This window comes from Mugil cephalus, chromosome 10, assembly GCF_022458985.1.
Source record: "Mugil cephalus isolate CIBA_MC_2020 chromosome 10, CIBA_Mcephalus_1.1, whole genome shotgun sequence".
Lineage (NCBI taxonomy): Eukaryota > Metazoa > Chordata > Actinopteri > Mugiliformes > Mugilidae > Mugil > Mugil cephalus.
The window spans coordinates 14,569,128-14,590,736 of NC_061779.1; the positions used below are offsets into that span (position 1 = coordinate 14,569,128).

General features: G+C 40.6%; 2 protein-coding genes across 3 annotated transcripts; one reads left to right on the forward strand and one right to left on the reverse strand.

Annotated features, from left to right (window-relative positions):
- The first annotated feature begins 683 nt into the window (after nt 1-683).
- On the forward strand, nt 684-13,425 carry alpk3a (alpha-kinase 3a). Of its 2 annotated transcripts, XM_047596577.1 has the most exons (15): nt 684-1,050; nt 1,315-1,567; nt 1,953-1,985; nt 2,362-2,483; nt 2,904-3,021; nt 3,156-4,527; nt 6,904-9,385; nt 9,656-9,803; nt 10,257-10,384; nt 10,479-10,514; nt 10,601-10,875; nt 10,958-11,046; nt 11,143-11,360; nt 11,456-11,504; nt 11,587-13,425. In XM_047596577.1, exons 2-15 carry the CDS (start codon nt 1,440-1,442, stop codon nt 11,924-11,926), a joined length of 5,538 nt encoding a protein of 1,845 aa, XP_047452533.1. In that variant the 5' UTR covers nt 684-1,050; nt 1,315-1,439; the 3' UTR covers nt 11,927-13,425. The 2 variants fall into 2 exon arrangements, with proteins under 2 accessions (XP_047452533.1, XP_047452534.1); XM_047596578.1 differs by lacking the exon at nt 1,953-1,985.
- Nucleotides 13,426-13,433: 8 nt separating this feature from the next.
- slc28a1 (solute carrier family 28 member 1) lies at nt 13,434-21,092 on the reverse strand. Its single transcript, XM_047596579.1, has 18 exons — nt 21,016-21,092; nt 20,699-20,778; nt 20,539-20,615; nt 20,150-20,241; nt 19,853-20,042; nt 19,570-19,711; nt 19,214-19,327; nt 18,449-18,523; nt 18,262-18,342; nt 18,065-18,145; nt 17,777-17,902; nt 16,799-16,929; nt 16,540-16,708; nt 16,121-16,318; nt 15,961-16,042; nt 14,624-14,722; nt 14,435-14,543; nt 13,434-14,310 (listed from the first exon to the last, which is right to left on the reverse strand). The coding sequence occupies exons 1-18, from the start codon at nt 21,017-21,019 to the stop codon at nt 14,193-14,195; spliced, it is 1,968 nt and encodes a 655-aa protein (XP_047452535.1). The 5' UTR covers nt 21,020-21,092; the 3' UTR covers nt 13,434-14,192.
- Nucleotides 21,093-21,609: the final 517 nt, after the last annotated feature.

Consider the following 21,609-nt stretch of genomic DNA (forward strand, 5'->3'; position numbering starts at 1 on the left):
TTAGTTCAGGGGCCACTTACAGCCCAATTTAATCTCAAGTGGGCGGACCTGTAAGATAACAGCATAATAACCTATAAATAACAACAACTCCAACGACTCATTGGACACATTGCTGTCTGCTGTTTAGTCTCAGTGATGCGTTCTGTCCACTTCTCTGACTTAAAGAGTGGACGAATTAGCACTAGCAGTTACTTTCATTGAAAGATTGCTGAAAGATTGCTGATTGTAATTTGGCAAATTCATGCTGTGGGCCAGATGAGACCCTCAGACTGGCCGCTTTTTGCCCGCCGGCCTTATGTTTGAGCCCTGTCTTGTAGAGGAAAAGCTTTAATAGATATATATCAGCATAGGACAGTTTGTTGCAGACAAACCTTTATCCCAAATATGTCATTATGACTCAATTAAAACCATGTAAAATAATTAAAAATTACAACACAATCTAATGTGGTGACATAAATAACACAACAATTTTCCAAAATATCCCTACATTATAAACAGGGTTTAGATTTCGTGTTTTTGTCCGATTGATCAACAAGATCACACACACAGTGATGTGACCATGTGTTGCAACATGAAGTGAGGGGGGCCGTCCTTTAGCAACTCTTGAGCAAAGCATAGGACATAGACCATTGGCTGCCATCGGCTACATCATGACCCTTATTCCATGGCAGGCATGTTTTGTAAGTCCACATTTGATCTAGCGCAGAGTCTCACCGAGATGAGTAACACCTTTACAGCCCTACTGGGGGAGATAGAAACAAAGAAATTAGACTCTTATTGATAAATTTTTTTATTGAAACTGAACAAATTTTTTTAAGAAACACATTTTGGTTTAAACGAACAGCTTTTGCCGTGAACTCAACTTAGTTTTTTGGACTTCTTTGCCATGTCTAAAGTCTAGATTCGGAAAATCTGATGTGCTCTTGCACCTATTTGTGGGCCTGCTATAAATAGGGCCCTGCTGGCAACACATGCATGTCTATGATAGGCGGCTACAGAGATTTTCTTCACAGACTCTGGCTCCCGTGCAACACTGACAACAGCTTAATGGTAAGTTGGAAAATTTACCAAGTTTTATTGTGACTAATAAACACCGCAACTATGTTTTTGACACAGATAAGTGAATAACATGGGTTAGGTTTGTGTGTGACCACTAACAGCTCTTCCACAACCAGATAGCTGACCCTATATATAACTTCCCCCAATGCAAGGGCTTTGCCTGGTTAGGAAGGACGAGCGCTGAGTCTGAACCATATATTCTTTAATTAACTAATGTGTTATAGTTCTAAAGTGTTTCTCTTTTCTCCTCACCAGGGGCTTTTACGTTCGAGCCTTGATCTTTGACAAGCCGTGGATGTGAACACTGAGTAACACGTTCATACTGTGGGTGATATATCCAGCTCGGATTTTACATTTTTGGTGGATTGCCTCAGTGGACGATGACTTCCAGAAGGCCGATGACTCGCTCTTTCTCCGGCAATGGCAGGGCAAGCAGCTTCAGCGAAGAGGAGGGCAACTCTTCCAATGGCCGGAATACTTACCTCTCAAATGTTAGACCTGAAAACAGGTAGGCAACCTCCTATGTAATCTAGTTTATGGAAATGCACATCGCATGGTGGTCAACAAAAAACATCGGGCTAGTCAAATCAAACATTAATAATAAATAATCAAATCGAAATAATCAAACATTTCTTTGTATGTTTTAATTATTTAACTGGAAAAATAAATCAGTGTTGCCAGGCAAACCATAGATTTCAACCATACGACCATGCATACATATGCATCACACAAATGATGTGTGTCTGCTTCTAATCTACAAACTATGAGGATAACAAATTGCTCCTTTTATAAAAGAGGAGGCCAGCTATGAAACAGTTTTATTCAAATGGGTTCCATATATGCATATCTCAATTAATTACTGACGTTCCTTCATTTGCCTCCTCTCTGAATAGCTATTCAAGGTATTCTCACTACAGGCCGGCGAGGTAATTCCAACTTTCAAAACACTCCTCCCAACTAACACGTTGTTAAAAACTGGATTGCCCCGCGAATGAATTCAACCTGAGTTTTAACAGCAGTGTAACTGTCTAGTATGTTCGGTGATTTCCGTGAGCTACACCAGCATCAGTGCTGGACTGACAGCTTTGTTTTGCTTGACATCTCACAAATTTCACTCTTTTTTTACATTCCCGTCACTACCAGAAACTTCCATTAACACTGTTTCCTCAAGTGTAAAAAAAAAAGAGTAACTTGAGTGTATTGGACAGAGGGGAAAAGGTCACTGAAGTGTATATAAAACTGTAATCTATCTAAAGTGAGATTATGGCTCTGTAATTCACTAGTGTTTTTATTTTATTCCAGGAGCACATTGTGCAGCGTCATGGCTCACCTCACTGAAGACATACAGCCGACTTTTGAGACCACCTTGAAATCAAAGGCCGTGTCAGAAAACTGCAATGTGAAATTCACCTGTGTGGTATCAGGTAGGTGAGGAGCATTGTCGTGTCTCTGCTTGTTCTTATTTGGAGTAAATGAAACTTGATTTTGGTGTGAAGAGACAGGATGTGACTAATCGAAAAATGAGGGAAGCATTTTACTGTGAACGCACCAAATGCTCTGCTTTATCCTTCCTGAATTGCACAGTGCAGTTTAACACAAGAGACATAGTGTTCAAGCTGGTTCATCCAGGTGTGAGGGTTTTTACTGCAGGCAGGCTGGATAATGTGAGTTCATCCAACAGCAGCATCTGTTCCAGAGTGACGCATTACAAGCATGATGCAACAGTCGAACACCTTCAGGCTTCAATGCTTTGTTTTGTTTACTTCATAATTTTGCAATCTGATGTTTGCAGTGTATTGGATACATGTTGTGGCACATTCATTTTAGTACGTCCATGTCTGTAGGTTACCCCGCTCCAGAAATGAAATGGTATAAAGACGATATGGAAATGGATCGGTACTGTGGACTCCCAAAATATGAAATTCGGCGAAATGGAAAAACTCATACTCTTCATATTTACAAGTATGTAAGCCAGCATTTCAGTAGTCATATACCATATGACGTACACGCCTACATGAGTATGACTCGGTATTTCTGATCAGCCACTGCTTTTGTGCCAACTATTATATGAGAATAATACATATTTCTGTTTTCAGCTGCACGCTGGATGACGCAGCCATCTATCAGGTGTCGGCCAGCAATAGCAAAGGTATTGTCTCCTGCTCTGGAGTGTTGGAGGTTGGCACCATGAATGAGTTCAAGATCCACCAGCGGTTCTTTGACAAGCTGAAGCAGAAAGCAGAGAAGAAGAAAAGAGACTTGGAAGATCATTCTAAGAAAGGGAATAAAGAAAACCTGCAGAAGGAGAAACAGCAGAGTAGTCCAGAATATCCTCAGCGGAAACGGTCTGTGCCGCCACCAGAGGTGAAGCCGGTGGTGAAGGAGCCCTTGGCTGTAAAGCAGCCGCCAGCTGCCGCAGAACCTAATGGAATTAACTCAGCAGTCAAGGAAAAAACAACTTTGCCACCTATGGACAGTGGTCTGGAGGATACCGTGTCTCCATCAGAGGAAAACCTTGCCAAAAAGAGAATTAAAATGTCAAATGGTGTCGATGCTGCGGTTAAAAGCAGCAGTAGCAGCGCTGGTGGCAAAAGTCACGTCATGGGGAACGGAGGTGAAAACTGTTACGATGGAGGAATCAGTTTGGCACAATTTCTGGCAGAGACTCTCCACTCCCAGGGCGCTGAGGAGAAACAAAACTCATCTCGAGTGGAGAAACCCGTAGAGATCGATTCAGCTCTTGTGAGCGCCAATAAAGAGAAAGGGAGGGAACAAGAGGAAGTGCAAAAAATGAGAGAAGAACAAGAAAAAACATTACAGGAAGAGAAGGATAGAAGAAGAGAAGAGGAACTGACCATCGTAAGAGAGAAAGAAGGAGAAAGGCAGTTGGAAGCACATACCACACCCCAAAGCAAACACAGTTCAGAGGTCAAACATCACAGCAAGGGTCACAAGGATCATGACCACCACAACATCCAGACTTCCATCTCTTCCATGCTTCACACGGTCAAAGACTTCTTCTTTGGTAAGGGCAAGAAAGACTCTCGCGATCACACTGAGAACGAAGAGACGGATTTTGACCACTCACATGTCTCGGCGCAGCCTCCTCAACCAGACATGCCGCCATCGTTTCGGTTTCAAGCGGAAATTAATCCTGAGGCCTGTGAACCTCTCGCGGAGGAAGTTGTGCGTATGGAAACAGATGAACTCAAGGAGCCTTTAGAGACTGTGGATATAAAACAACAGTCAGCATTACTAGAGCCACATCATTTTAAGAATGAAGACACTGGCCTACACACAGATGAATCAGCAGCTCATAAATTGCCACCAGAGACTGTAAAGGAGTCCTTAGTGCGTTGTGTAACGGAAGCTGGTGATGCGGTGGAGGAGATGGAAGTTTCTGTGGAGCCGGAGAGGAGCAATGCAGGTGAAGAAGTGTCATTGTCGGGGCTACAAATTCTCCCTAAGGTATGTAGAGTGGTTTTGCATGGCAGCAAGCTTCCACTTTCAACCTATATATAGACTGTCTTTGTGTGACAAGACAGGGCACAAGTTGAGGTGCGTCAGGGCCATAGACTGAACTACGTCAGCTATGCTCAGGCTTTGAGCAGATGATCATTGTGAACGTGGTGTATTAAAAGCATATGGTCAGATGTTATAATAACAGAACTGCGTGGGATTTTAAAACATACAGTATATTATAAGAGACCAGTGACTTGTGTGGTGGAGTGAGTCAGCCTGACTGTGCGAGACCATGATTTTTACTGCACTGTTAACAATCAAGAGCAAAAAGTCAAACAAGAAAATAGTGTGGGAGAGAAAAAAAAGGGGAAACTACAGTAATTATATATATATATATATATATATATACGTGGGGGTGGGGGATGTTGTGTTTGTACACTGCACGCTGTAGGTTAGGGATGTAGAATATCTCAGATGTTGGCTGCAATGAGTGAGACACTGGTGCGTCAGAGGTCATGATGAAACCTGAATGTCAGAAGTGATTCTCGAGTTACAAACGGGACTTTGCATGAGAGAGGGCGGCGTTGGGGTCTGGGTCAGTGGTAGTAGAGTGAGTCCTGCGACAGGTCTCGGCTTGAAAGGAGACCCCCCCTCGCCTCCCCTCCATCCAGTAGCTTAAAAATAAACCTCTTCCTCATCTAGTGAAGGGAGAGGCAGGCAAGAATTGTTTCATGTCTGCAAGAGGATTGCTGTAATTGAGGTGCCAGTGGTTTAATTACATTAAAAACTCCTTATTGCACAAAGCACAAGCACAAACAAAAATGTTAGATGTTCACTGTTAATATTTATTCATTGAATCAGATTACATTTGTCTTAGCAGTTTAGTATTATAGCAGTTTAGTTAAATATGTGATATTAATTTGATACATGAATAAATAAGCCCAATACTTATGGCAAGTTTTTATTTATTTATTTATTTTTGGTTGGTTTAAGCATATATTATATTTTGTTCAATTTCTTTTCTTGATCATTTAAGAAAGTTTGTTTGGGGTTTCATTAATAACATCATATATATATATATATATATATATATAATACAGGTAAGTGCTGCTTAATGTGGAAAAAAAAGGGGAACCGGAGAGATTATGTTTAGACATCCACCTGCACAGAACACAGAACACACTGGGATCGTGTGTGTATAATGTGGAACTACAACTGTACTTGTGCTATGTTTGTGGTTTGATAGCAGGCTTTATAGATGAGTAAGTGGAGGAAGTCAACAATCCCAACAATGTTTTCTCAGATGAGCGTGACACCTATTTACATGAGGAGGTGTAGTGGTAACCAGCCTCTTTTTCTGAGTGAATGTGACACCAGTTCCCTTCCATCGAAAGCAACTGCTTTTTTTTTTCTGAGTAGTCACTGCTGGCCAAACATGTTGTCACGAGGTGTCACGTGGCTGTGTTGCTCCTCTGCCGCATAACTTAGAACTATGTGAGCAGCAAAAACAGGAGCTGCAAGAAGGGGGGAAGGACACTCCTATGGGTTGCTTTGAGTTTGACCCGTGTCAAACCCCTGTGTCTTCCCAACATTTTTGATGGCAGATTTTGTTATTGTTCTGTAGTTCTACAGTTTACATTTCTCACTTGTCGATGATTAAACCTAGTGGGCACATTCTTGTCTGTTGTCACTTTGCCATCAGACAAGCTACCATTCAAGTACTTTGTGTAAACAGCACACCTATGACAACTGTGGGAATTCCCCGTCTGTGTTTGAACCATAGAGGCTGAGCAAACAGCACTTTCAAACTCAAAGGCAGTTGTTTTCTTTTTCCCTGAAAGGGGTTTGTCCCTTTCACCACAAATAACCGTTCTCTGGTTTGGTTGTTCAGTTTTGGTTCATATAGACTTTGGACTTGGACTTGACTTAAAAATCTACCAGAAACAAGCTGACAGGTCATAAAACTGAACAGATGGACGTACTGTTGTTGGTCCATATATTTTTGAACTGTTTGTTTACTTAACTCGTGACTGATTAACTAACCACAGTTCTCTTCCTGTCGCCTGCTATGCAATATCACGTGCCTCCGTATATGTCAGCATTTGTTCTTCTATTGATTTATGGCAGAAAAACTTGCCTCAGTCTAAATATGTCACGCCGTCAAAGGTCAAGCTGTAACTAGCTCCTTAAAAACACTTTAAAAATCCTCAACATAGCACTGAATGTTTTTTTCCACTGGGGTGTCCAGTCTCCTCGCCGTCAATTAATCAGAGTGGTAAAAATAAATCAAGTGCGTTAAAAGTTTTATGTGAAAGGCTGACACTGCTGAAGCTGCAAATACAGGGGAGTGCTAAAGTGTTTTATTTGTTTACTTCCAATAAGGGTGAAGAGGAAGACGCTGTGGTAGTCTCCGTTATCAAAGAGGTTCCTGTGCACCAGCGAGAGCCAGATTACCTGGCAGTTTCATCACAGTCTGATAAACAGGTGGCAACAGATGAGTCTTCACCAAGGGAAGATAAGCCTATCGTGCCACAGACCCAAGGCCCTACTGATGAAACATGCCCCCCCTCATCCACCTTCACTCGTTTGGAAGATTGCCGGACAACCCCTCACCGCATTATCTCCATTACAGATAGTCGCAGCCTAGGAGGAGCGTTCACTGAAACTTTAAAGGAGGAGGTGATAAGTGTTGACAAGGCGGGTGTGGATCGTGAACCTGAAACAGCGGAGGGCTGTTCTTCCACTAAGCTACGTGAGGAAGAGAAAGCTGAAGTGAAATCAAGCAAACAGCAACGTTCAGATATAAACAGATCTGAGACTACTGAATTATCAACGTTTTCGCAGGAACACAAAATAGAGCCATGTGAATCTAAAGCAACCGATCAGGTGCCCTCAGCTCTTGCAGAGCAAGATCATGCAAACGAAGAGACCAAACGCACTTCACTGGTTCAGGAAATGAACGGAGGATTTCCGCCTACTGCAGCCCCAGAGATTTTAGAGCAGGGTGACCTAAAAATGCAGCATGATAGCGCTCCGTCAGTGGCAGAGGAAATCAGAGAAGTTCACAAGGCCAATGTAATGCAGAGTTCAAACTCAGGCGTTAGAAGCAGCGAGGAGAGGCGTGCATCGGAAGAAGTTTCGAATTCTTCTGTAGAGAAGGACTTAGAAAGTAATTTGTGCAACAGCCTAAAAGCCCAAGAGCAGGTGATTCTAGAGAGTGAGAGCAATAAAGCGAGGACTGAGAGTTTAGCAGAGGCAGCGAAGAGCTCTGCAATGAAAGCAGAAGAGTTTGATGAAACAAAGAGTCTTCCATTAACACAAGACACTAGGATTAATGCTAATGTTTTGGAGGAACGCAATAGTATTGGATGTGAAGATAACAGTGCGAGTGATGGGAGTGGTAAGCATGGCTGGCCCTCAGAGAATATTCCATCAATCCAAATATCCAAGATTGAGGACGTCACAGACAATGAACCAGCTGTGCCGGATCTGAGCACAAGTGAAGATTTCATAATCCCCAAAATTGAAATAATGGAGCCCGAGCTCAAAGAGTGTACTTTGCCACTAAGCATTCTGGCTTTAAACAAGCCAGAGCCAACAAATTTGCAGGAACATGATGCAACTCATGTGTCAAAGATAACAATTCAGGATCAGAGCGTAACTGGTTCTCCAAGCTTGTTACCCACAAAGAAAGGTATGCTCAATGAAAGTGATCTCTCACCTACTGAGAAAGTAAAGGAAGTTGCTCAATTAGATGATGAAAGAGAAACATGTGAAGTGCAACTGGTGAGCAATGAACAGCTCCCTCAGATGGACGACGCATCAATTCCTGTTATAAATGTTTTATGTGCTGATGACAACAAGAGCGATGCTCACATGTCACATGTGTCACACTTTGAAACTCAGAGGGTGCCTTTGTTTGTGGTGCCACCAATCTCTGTCACTTGTCATGAAAGTGATCCTGAACTCACACTGTCCACTCACACTGAGTGGACAGAAACAGAAACTAGAGCTGGCACGCAAACGGGAACTAGGCATGCCGCTGACAATTATGTCACCATGAAACTTGAAAAAACTCAGGACCTAGACGAAAAGTCGAAAAAGAGTATCAAGGAGAGTGCCCCGGTTGTACAACACGAAGCTCTAGTGCCAAAAGCTGAGGACAACGTTCCATCACTCAGTAAAACAACAGAAGACAACATTGTCCCTGAAATCATGAAGCCCAAATCCCTAAAAGACGCAAAGACAGAGAATTCTGTGTCCGTTGAAGATCTCCTTAAAAACAGATCATCCGTTGAGAGACTCAGCTCCAAACCACCGGCACATCCGTCACTGAGTCCGGGGAGTCTGCGTAAGTTTTTGTCCAGAACTCCTACAGACTTAGACAGCGAGGCTGCAACAACTGTCCCTGCAAATGGTGTGGCCGACAAGGCAGACGAAGACCTCAGCGGAGGCTCAACACCAACGTCATCTCTCTCCTGTGAAAGCAGCCCGAGGATGAAACGCAGAGACAGCCTGACACTCATTCGTTCGGCCACGCCTGAGGAGTTGGCCTCTGGAGCTCGACGCAAAATCTTTATCCCAAAAACCAAAGAAGATGTAGAAGCAGCTGTGTTCGGTGCTTTGGATGGTCAGGGCAAGAAGGAGAACCCCTACATGTCGCCCAGTCAGGCCCGCAGAGCGGCTTTACTGCAGGCTCCCACAGGACAAAGCACCCCACCGATGGAGAGACGCTCTCCGCTGCTGAGCCGCAGGAAGGCTACTTTGGAGGTCCCAAAAGTCGTGGAGGAGACAACCAAGGAAGAACTGGCCGATAACAAGCAGGAGGAGAAACCAGCTGAAAAGAAGATAGATCCTTTGAAAGGTAACGAATCAACAATTTTCTGAAGGTATGATACTGTGCATGGGGTAGAATATAACAACTTAATAATTAGGAACTAAAAATATGTTCATGAAACGGATAAATACTTTGGTTCTGTACAGTCACAATGGATAAGCTATTAAATAATAGTCTGAAGTGTAATGTTTCATTTTACTATTTGCGTGTCTCAGATTATATCACACTATGAAATCCACTGGCACTTCACTGCCCAGTACAGTATATATTCATTTCCTCCTGTCTCTGTGCCACCAGCTCCACAGGTGATACGTAAGATCCGAGGAGAGCCTTTCCCAGATGCCTCTGGACACCTGAAGCTGTGGTGCCAGTTCTTCAATGTGCTCAGTGACTCCACTATTAAGTGGTACAGGGATGAGGAGGAAATACTGGAGGTGAAGAGAAGGTAAATACCCTTGCTGCCTTGCCTTATTGACAGCACTTTCCAGTTGCCGTTATTTTTGAGCATTTCCGACCAAAATGAAACAATAGTGCACCACAGATGAACTATTTGTGCCTCAGAGTGCAGCCCCTGGTCTTCTGTCATTCTCATATTCTCAGAGCAGAGATGCCGGGCTCATGTGACTGTGAACCCCACAGCTGTGTCACAGAGCGGTGAATCTCTGGCCAGACACAGGAACTGTAACCCGACCCATTATTTTCCCATCTCTAGGGTGCATTAAAAGTCTATATATGTGTCAACGGCTGCTGTGTCAGCAGTGTGCTGCCGCACGGTATTACGACCATCAGTCTCACAGTGACACCTTGTGGGTTGACAGTGAATCTTTGAAACCGTGCCTGCTGAACCTGTAAAGACTGATGTGTGTTTGTTTTTGTTTTTTTGTTTTTTGTCCTCAAGTGGAGGAGATGAAACCCAAGTAGCGTTGGCTATTGTTCTAGCGACCAGCCAAGACTGCGCCGTGTACGGCTGCACGATCAATAATGAATACGGAACTGACACTACTGACTTCCTGCTCAGCGAAGACAGTAAGAAATCGGGTGGAAAATTAAGTTTGAAATCTACGTTTTTATTTTGAAAAATATCCTTTATGATTTGACGAGTCTATTTTCTGTTTCACAGTTCTGTCTGAAATACTCCTAAAAGATGACCTGGAAGGTATTTGCTTTAACGTATCACATCAGATATTTGTTTTGTACTGTTAATTACTGCTGATAGTAACACTGTCCCTGTTTCTCCTTTAGTCGGAGAGGAGATAGAGATGACCCCAATGCTGTTCACCAGGGGCCTGGCCGACACCGGCAGCTGGGGGGACAAGTACTTTGGACGCATCATGACTGAGGCTGTGCACGTCGGAGAGGGCTGCGCTCACAAAGCCAGCAAAGTGAAGGTCATTTATGGCCTGGATCCCATCTTTGAGTCTGGAAGCACTTGTGTTATCAAAATTCAAAGCCCCATTGCCTATGGCACCAAAAAGGAGAGCAATCTTGCTGAAAGAAATCTAGATATCACCAAGCAGGTGAGTGCGGTCTAAGAATTGTTGGTTAATTGCGACCACATGCATTGCGTATTTCTGCTCAGTCAAATCTTTGTTTTTCCAGGAATGTAAAGTCCAAAACATGATTCGGGAATACTGTAAAATCTTTACTGCTGAAGCGAGAGTTATTGAGAACTTTGGATCTTTGCTTGAGTACGTACCACATCTGTTTCACTTTGATAAATGATTTCGGTTCAATTAGAAAACATTGTTTCTAATAATTCTACTATCACTTGATGTTACCTGCAGAGTGATTCCTCGGTATCTGATCTACCGACCTGCAAACTCTGTGCCATATGCCACAGTGGAGACTGATCTAAAGGGTGCCTTCACTAAGTATTGTACAATGGACTCTAAAGGCCGACTGACTACACAAAACACCACCGAGGTCGAGCAGAAATGCAGCGCCTTCCAGCACTGGATCCATCAGTGGACACATGGCAACTTGCTTGTTACTCATATGGAGGGTAAGCTGCATGTACACACACTTTATCAAGAAGTGATCTGTTGGTAACATTAGAAATATATGTACATAAAAACATTCTCTGATTTATTTCTGTAGGTGCTGAATGCAAGATTACAAATGTCAGAGTTGTGACCAAGTCAAAAGGGTTTGTATTTTTGTCACTTCATGCAAATGTGCTAGTATGCTATTAAAAAAATTGCACTAAACAGCTGTATTCTGCATTTCAGGTACCAGAGTTTAACCGAGTACGGTTCTCCTGAAGTATTCAATCAGTTCCTGACACACCATCAGTGCAACTACTACTGTGGACTTCTTAGCCTGCGTACACTTAAGACTATGGATAGTCTGCAGCAGCCTGCCAAGGCCAAGGGCTCCAGGAGCCCCCTGCTTAACCGCAAGTTGGGCTCTAACAGCCCGCAGCTACTTCGAAAAGGACACAGCCCTCAGATGTCTAGAAAGGCAAATTGTAGCCCAAAGGTGACTAGAAAAGTTCAGGAGACAGAGGACAGTAAATCAGATGCCAAACCCAAGCCTACAGGAACTCTTGATGTTCTTGAAACGAGGTAGGTAAAAAGGAAGGCTTCTGTTTTATTGATCTTTAATGTTTTTGTGGACTACGTGTTGTATTTCCAGTTATCAAAGGCACCAAGGACCTGCAGAGTAAGGTCTTTTGTCGACCTGACAGTTCATTCTGTTGCCTACCATGAGACATCCATCCTCCAGTTAGGCAGTTAACTTCTTTCCACGGTGCAGTTAAAAGACTCGTGCGAACGTTTGGAACGGTGGGCTCAGGGTTTTCACCCCTGTAGCTCACAGGTAGAAACCAGCAAAAGCCAGTGTTTTTTTATTCACTTGGAATGAATGAAAATAGGCACTTGGCCAAGTTCGATTTGACATACTTCTATGAAATCGCTTGCCTCAGAGTCTTATCAGCTCTATGAGTGGACTAACAACTCTCCAAGCAACGTCTGCTGCATAAAAAAAAAAAGAAATGTCAGCATTCAAGTGTTTTGATTTGAAGTTATGCGGCATATGGAATATACATGACCGCAGCAAGAGAATTTGCGTATGAATCATTAGTGCCGTTTGTTATTGCCACGTGTTCATCTTCTTTGCACATTGAAGTTGAGTTCATGCTATGAAACAACAGCGCCATTTTTAGGTCAATCACATTTGTGTGCACTTTGTTTTCGGCATTACTTTTTAGTTGTTGTTGTTTTTTTCAGTACTTTGTGTCCATTTGTTTTTGAGGCTGTCTGTATTTTTAGTCTCTTGTGCAATAATTATAATTACAATACAACAGGCAAAGCAACGGGTTTTCCAGTAACTCTTAATAATAATAATAATTGAGTGTGTTCCCAGAAATCTGTTAAATGAGCACCACACAGTTACTGAGTCCTGATCTGTAGACTAGGATAAAGTGTGCTGAATAAAGTAACCAAACAAGCCTATTTGTGAGGCTCACTGTGTTTTACAGCATCGAGAAGAGAAGAAGAGAGCAGTTTGTGATACTTTAGACCGTTAACAGATGCATCTTAAGCGGAACCTATTTTATTTTTATATGTTGTAAGCCCAGCATGGACAAGTGGATTAAAGTCATTAAATAAGAATGAAATCTGTTCAGTTATCTCATGAGTTTGTAACGGCGTCTGTGGTTTAATGCCGACAGAGCTCAAATCCCTTTTAGAAATAAAGAACTGACAAGAAATCTGAAAGGAATGTCTATATGGATTCTGGGTTAATGAGTCTTCAAATGAGTTCAAATAGCCTCTCGTAAACATCACTTATTAAGTCAATAACTGCATGAAGGCTTAGTAATGAGAGAAAGCACAATTCTGCAAGAAATATTTTAAATTAGATGGTTGAAAACACAGTAATATTAATGTGCAGGTTCAGACAAAATGTTGTAATGTTTTTAGGTGTACGTGAAGTCAAAACGCTAAATAGCAAAAGAAGCAGGAATGTGTGAATGACTGGAGCGAGCGAATAAATGTGTGTTTACCATGTGTGCCGTTTTTGGGCTGTTGCACCACATGTTGTTTTGTTAAATAAACGTGTAAAACATGTCAAAGCATCAGTTAAAATTCTTTTTATTATTTGAAAAAGTCACACTTCTTTTGTACACTGATCAATAACATTATAAAATAATCGAAAAAGTTTTATTTGAAATATTTACATTCATCAAATTGTTGATGCCTGAATATATTTCGTGAGGTATAAAGTATTGCTATAAATAAAAGCTGACATTTAAATTAATTCAAAATATAATACATGTAAGATACAATCATATGCTTTACATTTTTACATTAATGGTGAATATACAGACAAGAGGAGACATAAATAGGCACCAGGCTTCATACAGGAACCAGCCAATTTAAGAGATTTTCTTGGATTTTCTCGAATTTTCTGTTAGGTACTGAGGTTTCCATGTGATCCAGATCTAATCCATGAGTCGTACACAGATAATCTCCCACTCACTTTACTTCAAATCGCGTCAGCCTTCAACTGTAATTTTGTGAATATTCTGTTTATCACATCATAACTATTGTTGGAAGCCAGTTTAAGTTTAAGTTAGGTTTGTGTTTGTACTCACCGAGCTGCATTGCCTCTAACAGATGTTTTTTTAGGTTTTAATTTTACTTCACAGCATTTCATTTAAAATTACTGGTCCTCTTATATACCTCTTATACACACTTATATTTGTCATATAAAAATTAAACAGGTATACAACTGGATGGGCAAACTTTCCATAGAAAAATAAAAGAAGTTTCAGATCAACTTGTTGAAAATGTTCTTGCCTTGTGCCCAGAGTGCATTTATGTGTCGTTCTCATCTATGTACAAACTGGAACAGAAAGTCCACAACACTGGCAACATTTAGAGAAAAATGTTGTGACGTTTGCTACTGTGGCCCATGATCCTTCAAATGAGATGGTTCCATTCTTTATTGTGCTGCAAAATAAATAATTGAGACAAAAGAACAACTTAATCTGTGTCACTGTTATTTAGCTGTTAGCCAATTCACCCAACAGAAACCAGTTTTGTATTAAAAAAAATGTATAAATGAATGAAATACCTTTGAAGGAGTTCTTGACAGCAAGTTTGAATGTTTGCATTTGTGGCATTGAAGGCAGATGTCTGAAAGATCCCCACACAATCCACAGGTGGAGGAATAAAGAGGATCCCTGCAAAACAAAGCAACTCAGTTAAGCCGTAGTGCAACATGTCATAGAGATGAAATAAAGACAAATACATTGAGGTTTACCTGCAATACAAGCATTGACCAGAGAAACACAAGTCCCGGTGATCATGGCTCTCACCACCAAAGACGAGATGTCAGTTCTTCTTGTAGGGCATATGGAAGCTTGATGATAATAAAATACTGCATGTTACAAACTGACTCGTGGGTTACCACAAAACAACAACAACAACAAAACAACAACAACAACAACAACAAAAACAACAAAAAATGATGCTATCTGATTCAATCCATCTATCATTGGTTCTTTCTGTTTTCAATTGTCAATCAAAAATCAAAAAATGAAAAAGTGACAGATTATCTTCTTTTTCGTTTTTCTAATCTAACACAAAAAAATAAAAGATGCCTGGTTTTTGATATTTCAATTTAGACTCAGATCAAAAATACGAAATGGAAAAATGGGGCCACAGGACTGAATTTGATTTAATATTTAATTCAGGTTTACGACCGACGTCAACCCGGCATATTATCAGCTCGGTTATCAGCGGTTTTTCACTCTGATGTTGATGTATTTGCCTGTTACATTCCGATCTTGGCACTCGGATTGACAGACTGTATCAATGTATCAAGTGTAGAAACTTCAGCTCAAAAACAAGTTTGGTCTCCTCTCATAAATACCCATCTCTGAAGGGCAGAGATTTTTGTTCATTTTTTTATTTTTCAATCAAACAAATAAAAATGTTAATGTAAGCCCATATGTGAATTAGTCCTACTTATGTTCGGGAAATTGCACTGGGGGAATGCATGTGTGACTGTGTTTATATAAAGCTTGTATTGCGATATCACACACTTTTTCAACGATCATGGCAGCGCTCTGCATCAGAGGAGAAGAGGAGATTTGGCGGCAGATATGGGCCTCTGTGCAGGACACAGTGATTTATTCTAATATCAGCAGCCTTTTGAAAGAGCAGGGGTTTGAGCGGTCCATTCTTCGGGTCATGAATAAACTGAAAAATACACCATGCCGCCGATTGTTTATCAATGTACGGGATGATGTTTGAGGGAGGAAAAAACAGGCACGCAGTTCTAATAGATGGAAGTCCGAGTCAGGACTTCTGACAATGCGAACGCCATTTCCAGGTCAAACAAACCCAACCAATTAAATATTAAAACCAAACTCAGTCCTGTGGCCCTGTTTTTCCATTTCGTATTTTTGATCTGAGTCTCAATTTGAGGTACGAAAGACCAGGCATTTTTTTAGTTTTTTGTGTTTGATTGAAAAAAGAAAAACGAAATAATCCGTCACTTTTTGATTTTTTGATTTTTGATTGACAGTTGAAAATAGAAAGAACGAATGATACACGGATTCCAAAACATACATGAACCTAACATGAAATACTCACACAGGCCTCCAATCACAATACCCAGTGAGCTGAAATTGGCAAACCCACAAAGAGCGTAAGTGGTGATTATTTCTGATCGGACCTGAGACAAGAAAACAATGTTAAAAATAAATAAATCCACGCTGATGTTCTTTAAACTCAAAATGAAAAATGTACTCACAGATATCCACTGCCTTTCACCTCCAATCATTTCTTCAAGTCCGCTGAGTCTGTTGTGTTTCAGTGCAGATAATTTCTCATAAGCCACAAACTCATTGATGAAGAGCTTTGTGCCAATTAGTTCAGCTACAACGAAACTCTCGCTGTATGGTACGCCCATCATGAAGGCCACAGGCATGAACACATAAGAGCAAATTAACTGTGAACAAAGACAGATACAGTTATTGGAATTTGATTAGACTCACAATTCACATTTAAAAGAAGAGAAAGAAATTATTATACTTCATTATACTTCAGAAAAAATGTAAAATTGTGAAATATCATCATAAATAAGACATTATAAGCTATGAGAATTATGCTCCCAATCCTCAAAATCATACATCCCTGACAAAATATTATATTAGTGATGCTAAAGCATACCTGAAATGTGATTGCTGGATATCCCACCATACCGCCAAGCCAACTCAAAGCCTGATTTATGAATGCCAGAATTGCAAGGAAGGCTATCAGGTTTGCTGCAATGTTAGCAACGAGGCCTATTGATGCCGATGCTCCACTGCTAGCAGCTTCCAAAATGTTCTGTTCATCACTGAGGGAAAAAAGTCATTTAAGTCAGGAGAGGAAGATCATAAACATGAACTATATGTTTTTAAGATATTAAAAGATTTAATGTACATACCCAGCTGCCACTTTGATATTTTTGTCTGAAGTGAAGGCACTCTTCTCTGTCTCAGGATAAGATAGCTTGGAGATAGCCAGAGCACAAGGGGCAGCCATCACGGAGGCCGAGATCAAGGAAGAGGCATCAATCTGTAAGATATCGTTCAATTCAGTGGAGTGGTGAAGATCAGCTGGAATAATACCTTATTTGGTTTAGCAGATGCAACTTTGTTTTTGTAGTAAGGAATGAACTGCTGACAGTTGCCAGGACAGCCAGTGATATCAGTCTTTATTAGCTAAGTGCTATTTCAGCTGTCTACAGTTAAAGTATCCAAGATTAGATTAGATAAGATGTTCATGTTCATGATCATGTTCCCACCACAAAATTTTCATGTTTAAATATAATTGATTTGCACAACCAGGTAGACTTTGGGTCTTAACCTCATACCATTTTTTTTTTTTGTGTGTCACAACTTATCAGCGAAACTGTTGAACATCATGATCCTATAACGTTTACAGTGACCTTAAAAGCCTTCTCTGAGGAAATACCCTCTAGTTGCCATTGACATGAACTGCATTTTTTTTTTTTTGTAAAACTGTCATGTATCCGACTTCACTGCTTCCCTTTTGAAAACTAATGATCTAGGCTTATTTACACTTGAGGTGTACCCCAGGGTTAACTTATGGGCCCTTTTTTGTTTGCTTGTCTTTTGTCTGTGTATGCTCCTACTATGCTCCTCACTGGCTGCCGCATTGTTATATTAATTTTATACTCATAATATTAGTGAAGAGGGATAAGATTGAACCTAGTAGGAGAAAGAGAAATAAGTTTTTTCTGTGTATTGTTCACACTGGGTGAAGCAGATTTTATTGGAGACTTTGGAGTTAAGTGAACAAGTAACACTCACTTTCAGATGGGCTCATATCAGCAGCAAGTATAATTTTATTAATATGATGTGTAGGCAGCATATGGCTGTATGAAAAAGTTTTATCTTACCCCAAATGAGATGAATGCTCCCATGACACTGCCTGCAATTGTGGCAAATCCACCAGTCATTACAGCGTGGATCTCAGATTTCGTCATGTCCTTCAAATAGGGTCGTATCAGCAGGGGCGCTTCAGTCTAATGTACAGAACACATCACATTAGAAACATGAAGAAGAAGAATTTTTTCGGTTATCAATCACGACTGGTTTGTGTATGCATGTGTTATGAATATTTAAGTGAACTGTTGTCAGAGTAGCGTTGTATAAGTTGCAAATACACCAGACCCTTCTCAGATTACCTGTCCAACAAAAATATTGCCTGCCACACTCAAGGTCTCTGTGGGAGAAGTTCCCATCGTTATCTGCATTGCCCATGAGATCTGCATGGACAGAAACACATGACTCTTGGTCACAGTACTTCACCGCAGGCGTGAGCAATACACACACAGACCCACAAGAATACTTCTGAGGTACACTCTGAGGTACACTTTTTTACCTTCAGAATGAGCCACTGCATTATCCCCAGAAAGTAAAGGACCGACATCACGCTGCTGAAGAACACAACAATGGGCAAAGCCTGAAGGAGAAATCATAAAATGAATGTCACAGACTTTGAAGGGGAAATATTTATATGCAAACTTGGCAATGTTAAAAAAAAAATAGCCCTTCACGTATCCTCTTACTTGAAAAGCAAAAATGCCTCCAATCAGATCCCCAAAAACAAACGAGGACCCTGCTTTGGTATAGTCAAGGAATGTCTGTTGAAAGAAAAGAAGGGTTACAGTATTACAAATGATTATTTATTTACTCAGTCTATGACTATATTACATTTGTGATGTAAGAAGTCGTTATATTTTACAATAGGAATTTATGGTGTAGCTTGGTGAGCACAGTAGTAATCGCACACTAAAAAGGTGTTAACAGAACATGTGTCAGTGCATATGTGTTGCTGACTTCACCTTTGGCTGAACTAAGAATAAGGGTGAACAGCATAATAAAGCAGTTCTTAAGATAAGCGTGTATGATCACTCAGGCAATGGATATTGTGCCCTGGTGAATAAGAAACAGTGAGTAAACAAAGATGTTTGGATCACACGTGATGTGCATTACACATATCACGGGACTAACACTACTGATAATTAGCTTTTTGATGATGTAACAATAATTGTTAGTGAGGTGATATAATATGTTTTGGGATGCTGTAGTTGAAGTCAAGAGACCTAAAAAAGTCTTTAATTCAAACCAGAATTACTTTATTAATCCCAAGAGGAAATGGTTTAATTTAATGTTATTTTATTAAAGCTTTGCATCCTATTCTTCTTGTTGCTGATGTAAATTTACTCGCACTTCTTGCTGTGCCTGCACAGTCCTTTGTTTTAGTAGAATATAGCTTTTCATGAACTATGTTTATTAATGTATGTGCATCAAAAAATGCCCCATTGCATTACCTGCACTTGTTTTCCAAGCCAGTCGAATGCTATAAATCCAGGCTCTGTTCGTATGACAAAAAGGCCAATGCAGAATTGTATCCCCAGACCCCAAAACACAGGCCTCCATGTTACCTAAAAAAGAAAGTAGCTTGACAATCAGTGCCCCGTGTTATTACAAGGAAGCTCTTCAGTTAAATCTTGAGATAATAGAGGAACAAGGCCAAATGATATCCAAAGTCTCAACTGAAGAAATAAGACAAGACACTAGATAACTTGCAAGATAACAGGGAAAGCAGTTTATCTCGAAACAGTTGTCGCCATAGAAGTTATTCATCCTTGAGCAATGACGGTGGTTGTCTCAACACAAAACTCACCGCTGTCCTGTGTGCTGAGAGGAGGAACACAAGCACAACGAACATGCACACTCCACCAAACGAGATAAGCTGCTCGGGACGCTGGCTTGTGTCCAAAGCAAGCCATACCACAAGCAGGGCCACAACCACGACAATGAAAACCCTGCAAAAAAAAGGGAAAAAAAAGAAGAAGAAGAAATAGAAAAAGACAAGATTAAGAGAAGAAAGCACCCATTAATATGACAACACTCATTAACCGTCTCCTGCTAAGGACGATGGAGCCGAAAACATTAAATTCACTCACCATTTTAGCCACTTGAAGTTTGATTTAAAGCATCTGCCGGCTGGTTTGAAACACTCACGGATGCTTTCTCCCTTGTACTCATTCAAAAGTTCCAGTGATTTAGCAACAACAGCCAAACAGGTTAGGACCACTAGAGCAGTGGCCCTCTGGAAATCCAAAACACAGGCTGCAATGAAGTATGCCACATAACCTGCAGAAAAGAGCAGAGAGTTTAATCAGGATCATTCTCTGTGTTGAGATTATTATTACAGTCATGAAAGAAATGTCACTAAATAATGAGCAATATCTTAACATTACCCGCGCCGAGAATGCCCAGAATGACATATTTGAATGTTTGAGAGTGAGCCTTGACGTAGTCCTCTGTGGCATTGATTGGCCTGGTAACATTGCTGAAGAACAGAACAAATCAGAAGTCAAACTGGGTACACGTCATATTTACGCTCATACTGTTGTCTTATGACAGTATTTACATAGATTTGTACTGAAGTCATGTAAATTTTCATGAATTATGTTATTTATTTATTAATTTTTTGCACCACACAAACTAAAAATCTCAACAGTGTCTTAACACGCCACAGAAAACTGTTGCTTGCCAGTGCTGTAAACATGCTGTTATCACTGCAAGCAAATGTACTACACCCACAATAAAGCAACAGATTATACAGCATTTACTTAAACTGACACACCTCAAATATGATCCCAGTCCCTTTTTAGCCTTTTTATTATCCCTTCCGATGCTGTATGTATCAGGACTTTTGTCCTCCTAAGAAAATAAAAGCATATTATTTTGGGAAAAGTTTCTCAAGTTTCACGATTTGTCTTTAAAAAGTAAAATTAGATACATACCTCTATTTCAAAAGCCTTGTTGTCGATGCCATTTCCCCTGGTGTCGTTTAGGTCTCTGAGCTGCACGTTGTTTTGTTCCACTGAAAAACAGAAACAACGTTGACTTATGCAGCATTCGGTGGGAATGCAGCTTCAAGTTGAACAACCTGGGAATGCCTAAACATGTAACAAACAGGCACCGTTGTGTACTCTTCAAGATAAAATAAGCTTAAAATAAGTCCTCGTGTCTTATCTTGTGAAAAGGTCTCTTCAAAACTGCCGTTCAAAACTACAAAACAAACAGCTTAAGTTCAGGAAAAGCAGAGCTAATGGCTTACTCATTGTGCGTCCTCCTTAATCCAGCTGTCAAATGCTGTGCTGTGAAAAAACACTACGGGAAATATACTCTGCCCACCATGAAAGATCTGATCATTAATTAACAGACATGTACTGCTCCGATCGCCCAGGAAGTACATGACAAAGCCTTTATGAAGCAACATTTGATTAGATGTGATGTTGGCCACGTTCGCCCTCAGCCAAATTGCTGGAAAAACAGAAGATAACACACGGGGTCTGACACAACTTAAAATACTGATATTTGATGATACACAGGAAGTGCATAGTGAATTAATCAGAAATGAGGTAATTTGGGACTGTGCTCCACCCATTACTTAAGTATGTCACAAAATTCTCTTCTTCTCTGGAAAGGAAACTTTTTTTAAAAAAAAAACAAAAAAACAAAAAAAAAAATGTCACAACCGTCTGATTAGGTAACAATAGGAAGCCAGTATACACGGACACATTTTACACTGTGAATTGCTAATGTTTCTATTCTTGTGGGTGACAAACGACACTATTTTCAAACCACTGGAATATAATTAGATAGAAAAAAAGTCATTTCGTAAATTCAGGCAATGTAGTATATATTATTT

What these genes read in the sequence shown, in the direction of transcription:
- alpk3a (XM_047596577.1), top strand. Translation starts at nt 1,440, where the DNA reads ATGACTTCCAGAAGGCCGATGACTCGCTCTTTCTCCGGCAATGGCAGG. An exon ending in CATACTCTTCATATTTACAA is followed by an intron (nt 3,022 to 3,155) that starts GTATGTAAGCCA and finishes TTCTGTTTTCAG; the next exon opens with CTGCACGCTGGATGACGCAG. An exon ending in ATCTAGATATCACCAAGCAG is followed by an intron (nt 10,876 to 10,957) that starts GTGAGTGCGGTC and finishes TTGTTTTTCCAG; the next exon opens with GAATGTAAAGTCCAAAACAT.
- slc28a1 (XM_047596579.1), bottom strand. An exon ending in GAGGCATTTTTGCTTTTCAA is followed by an intron (nt 18,343 to 18,448) that starts GTAAGAGGATAC and finishes TTTCTCCTTCAG; the next exon opens with GCTTTGCCCATTGTTGTGTT. An exon ending in TATTGTGATTGGAGGCCTGT is followed by an intron (nt 14,723 to 15,960) that starts GTGAGTATTTCA and finishes ATTATCATCAAG; the next exon opens with CTTCCATATGCCCTACAAGA.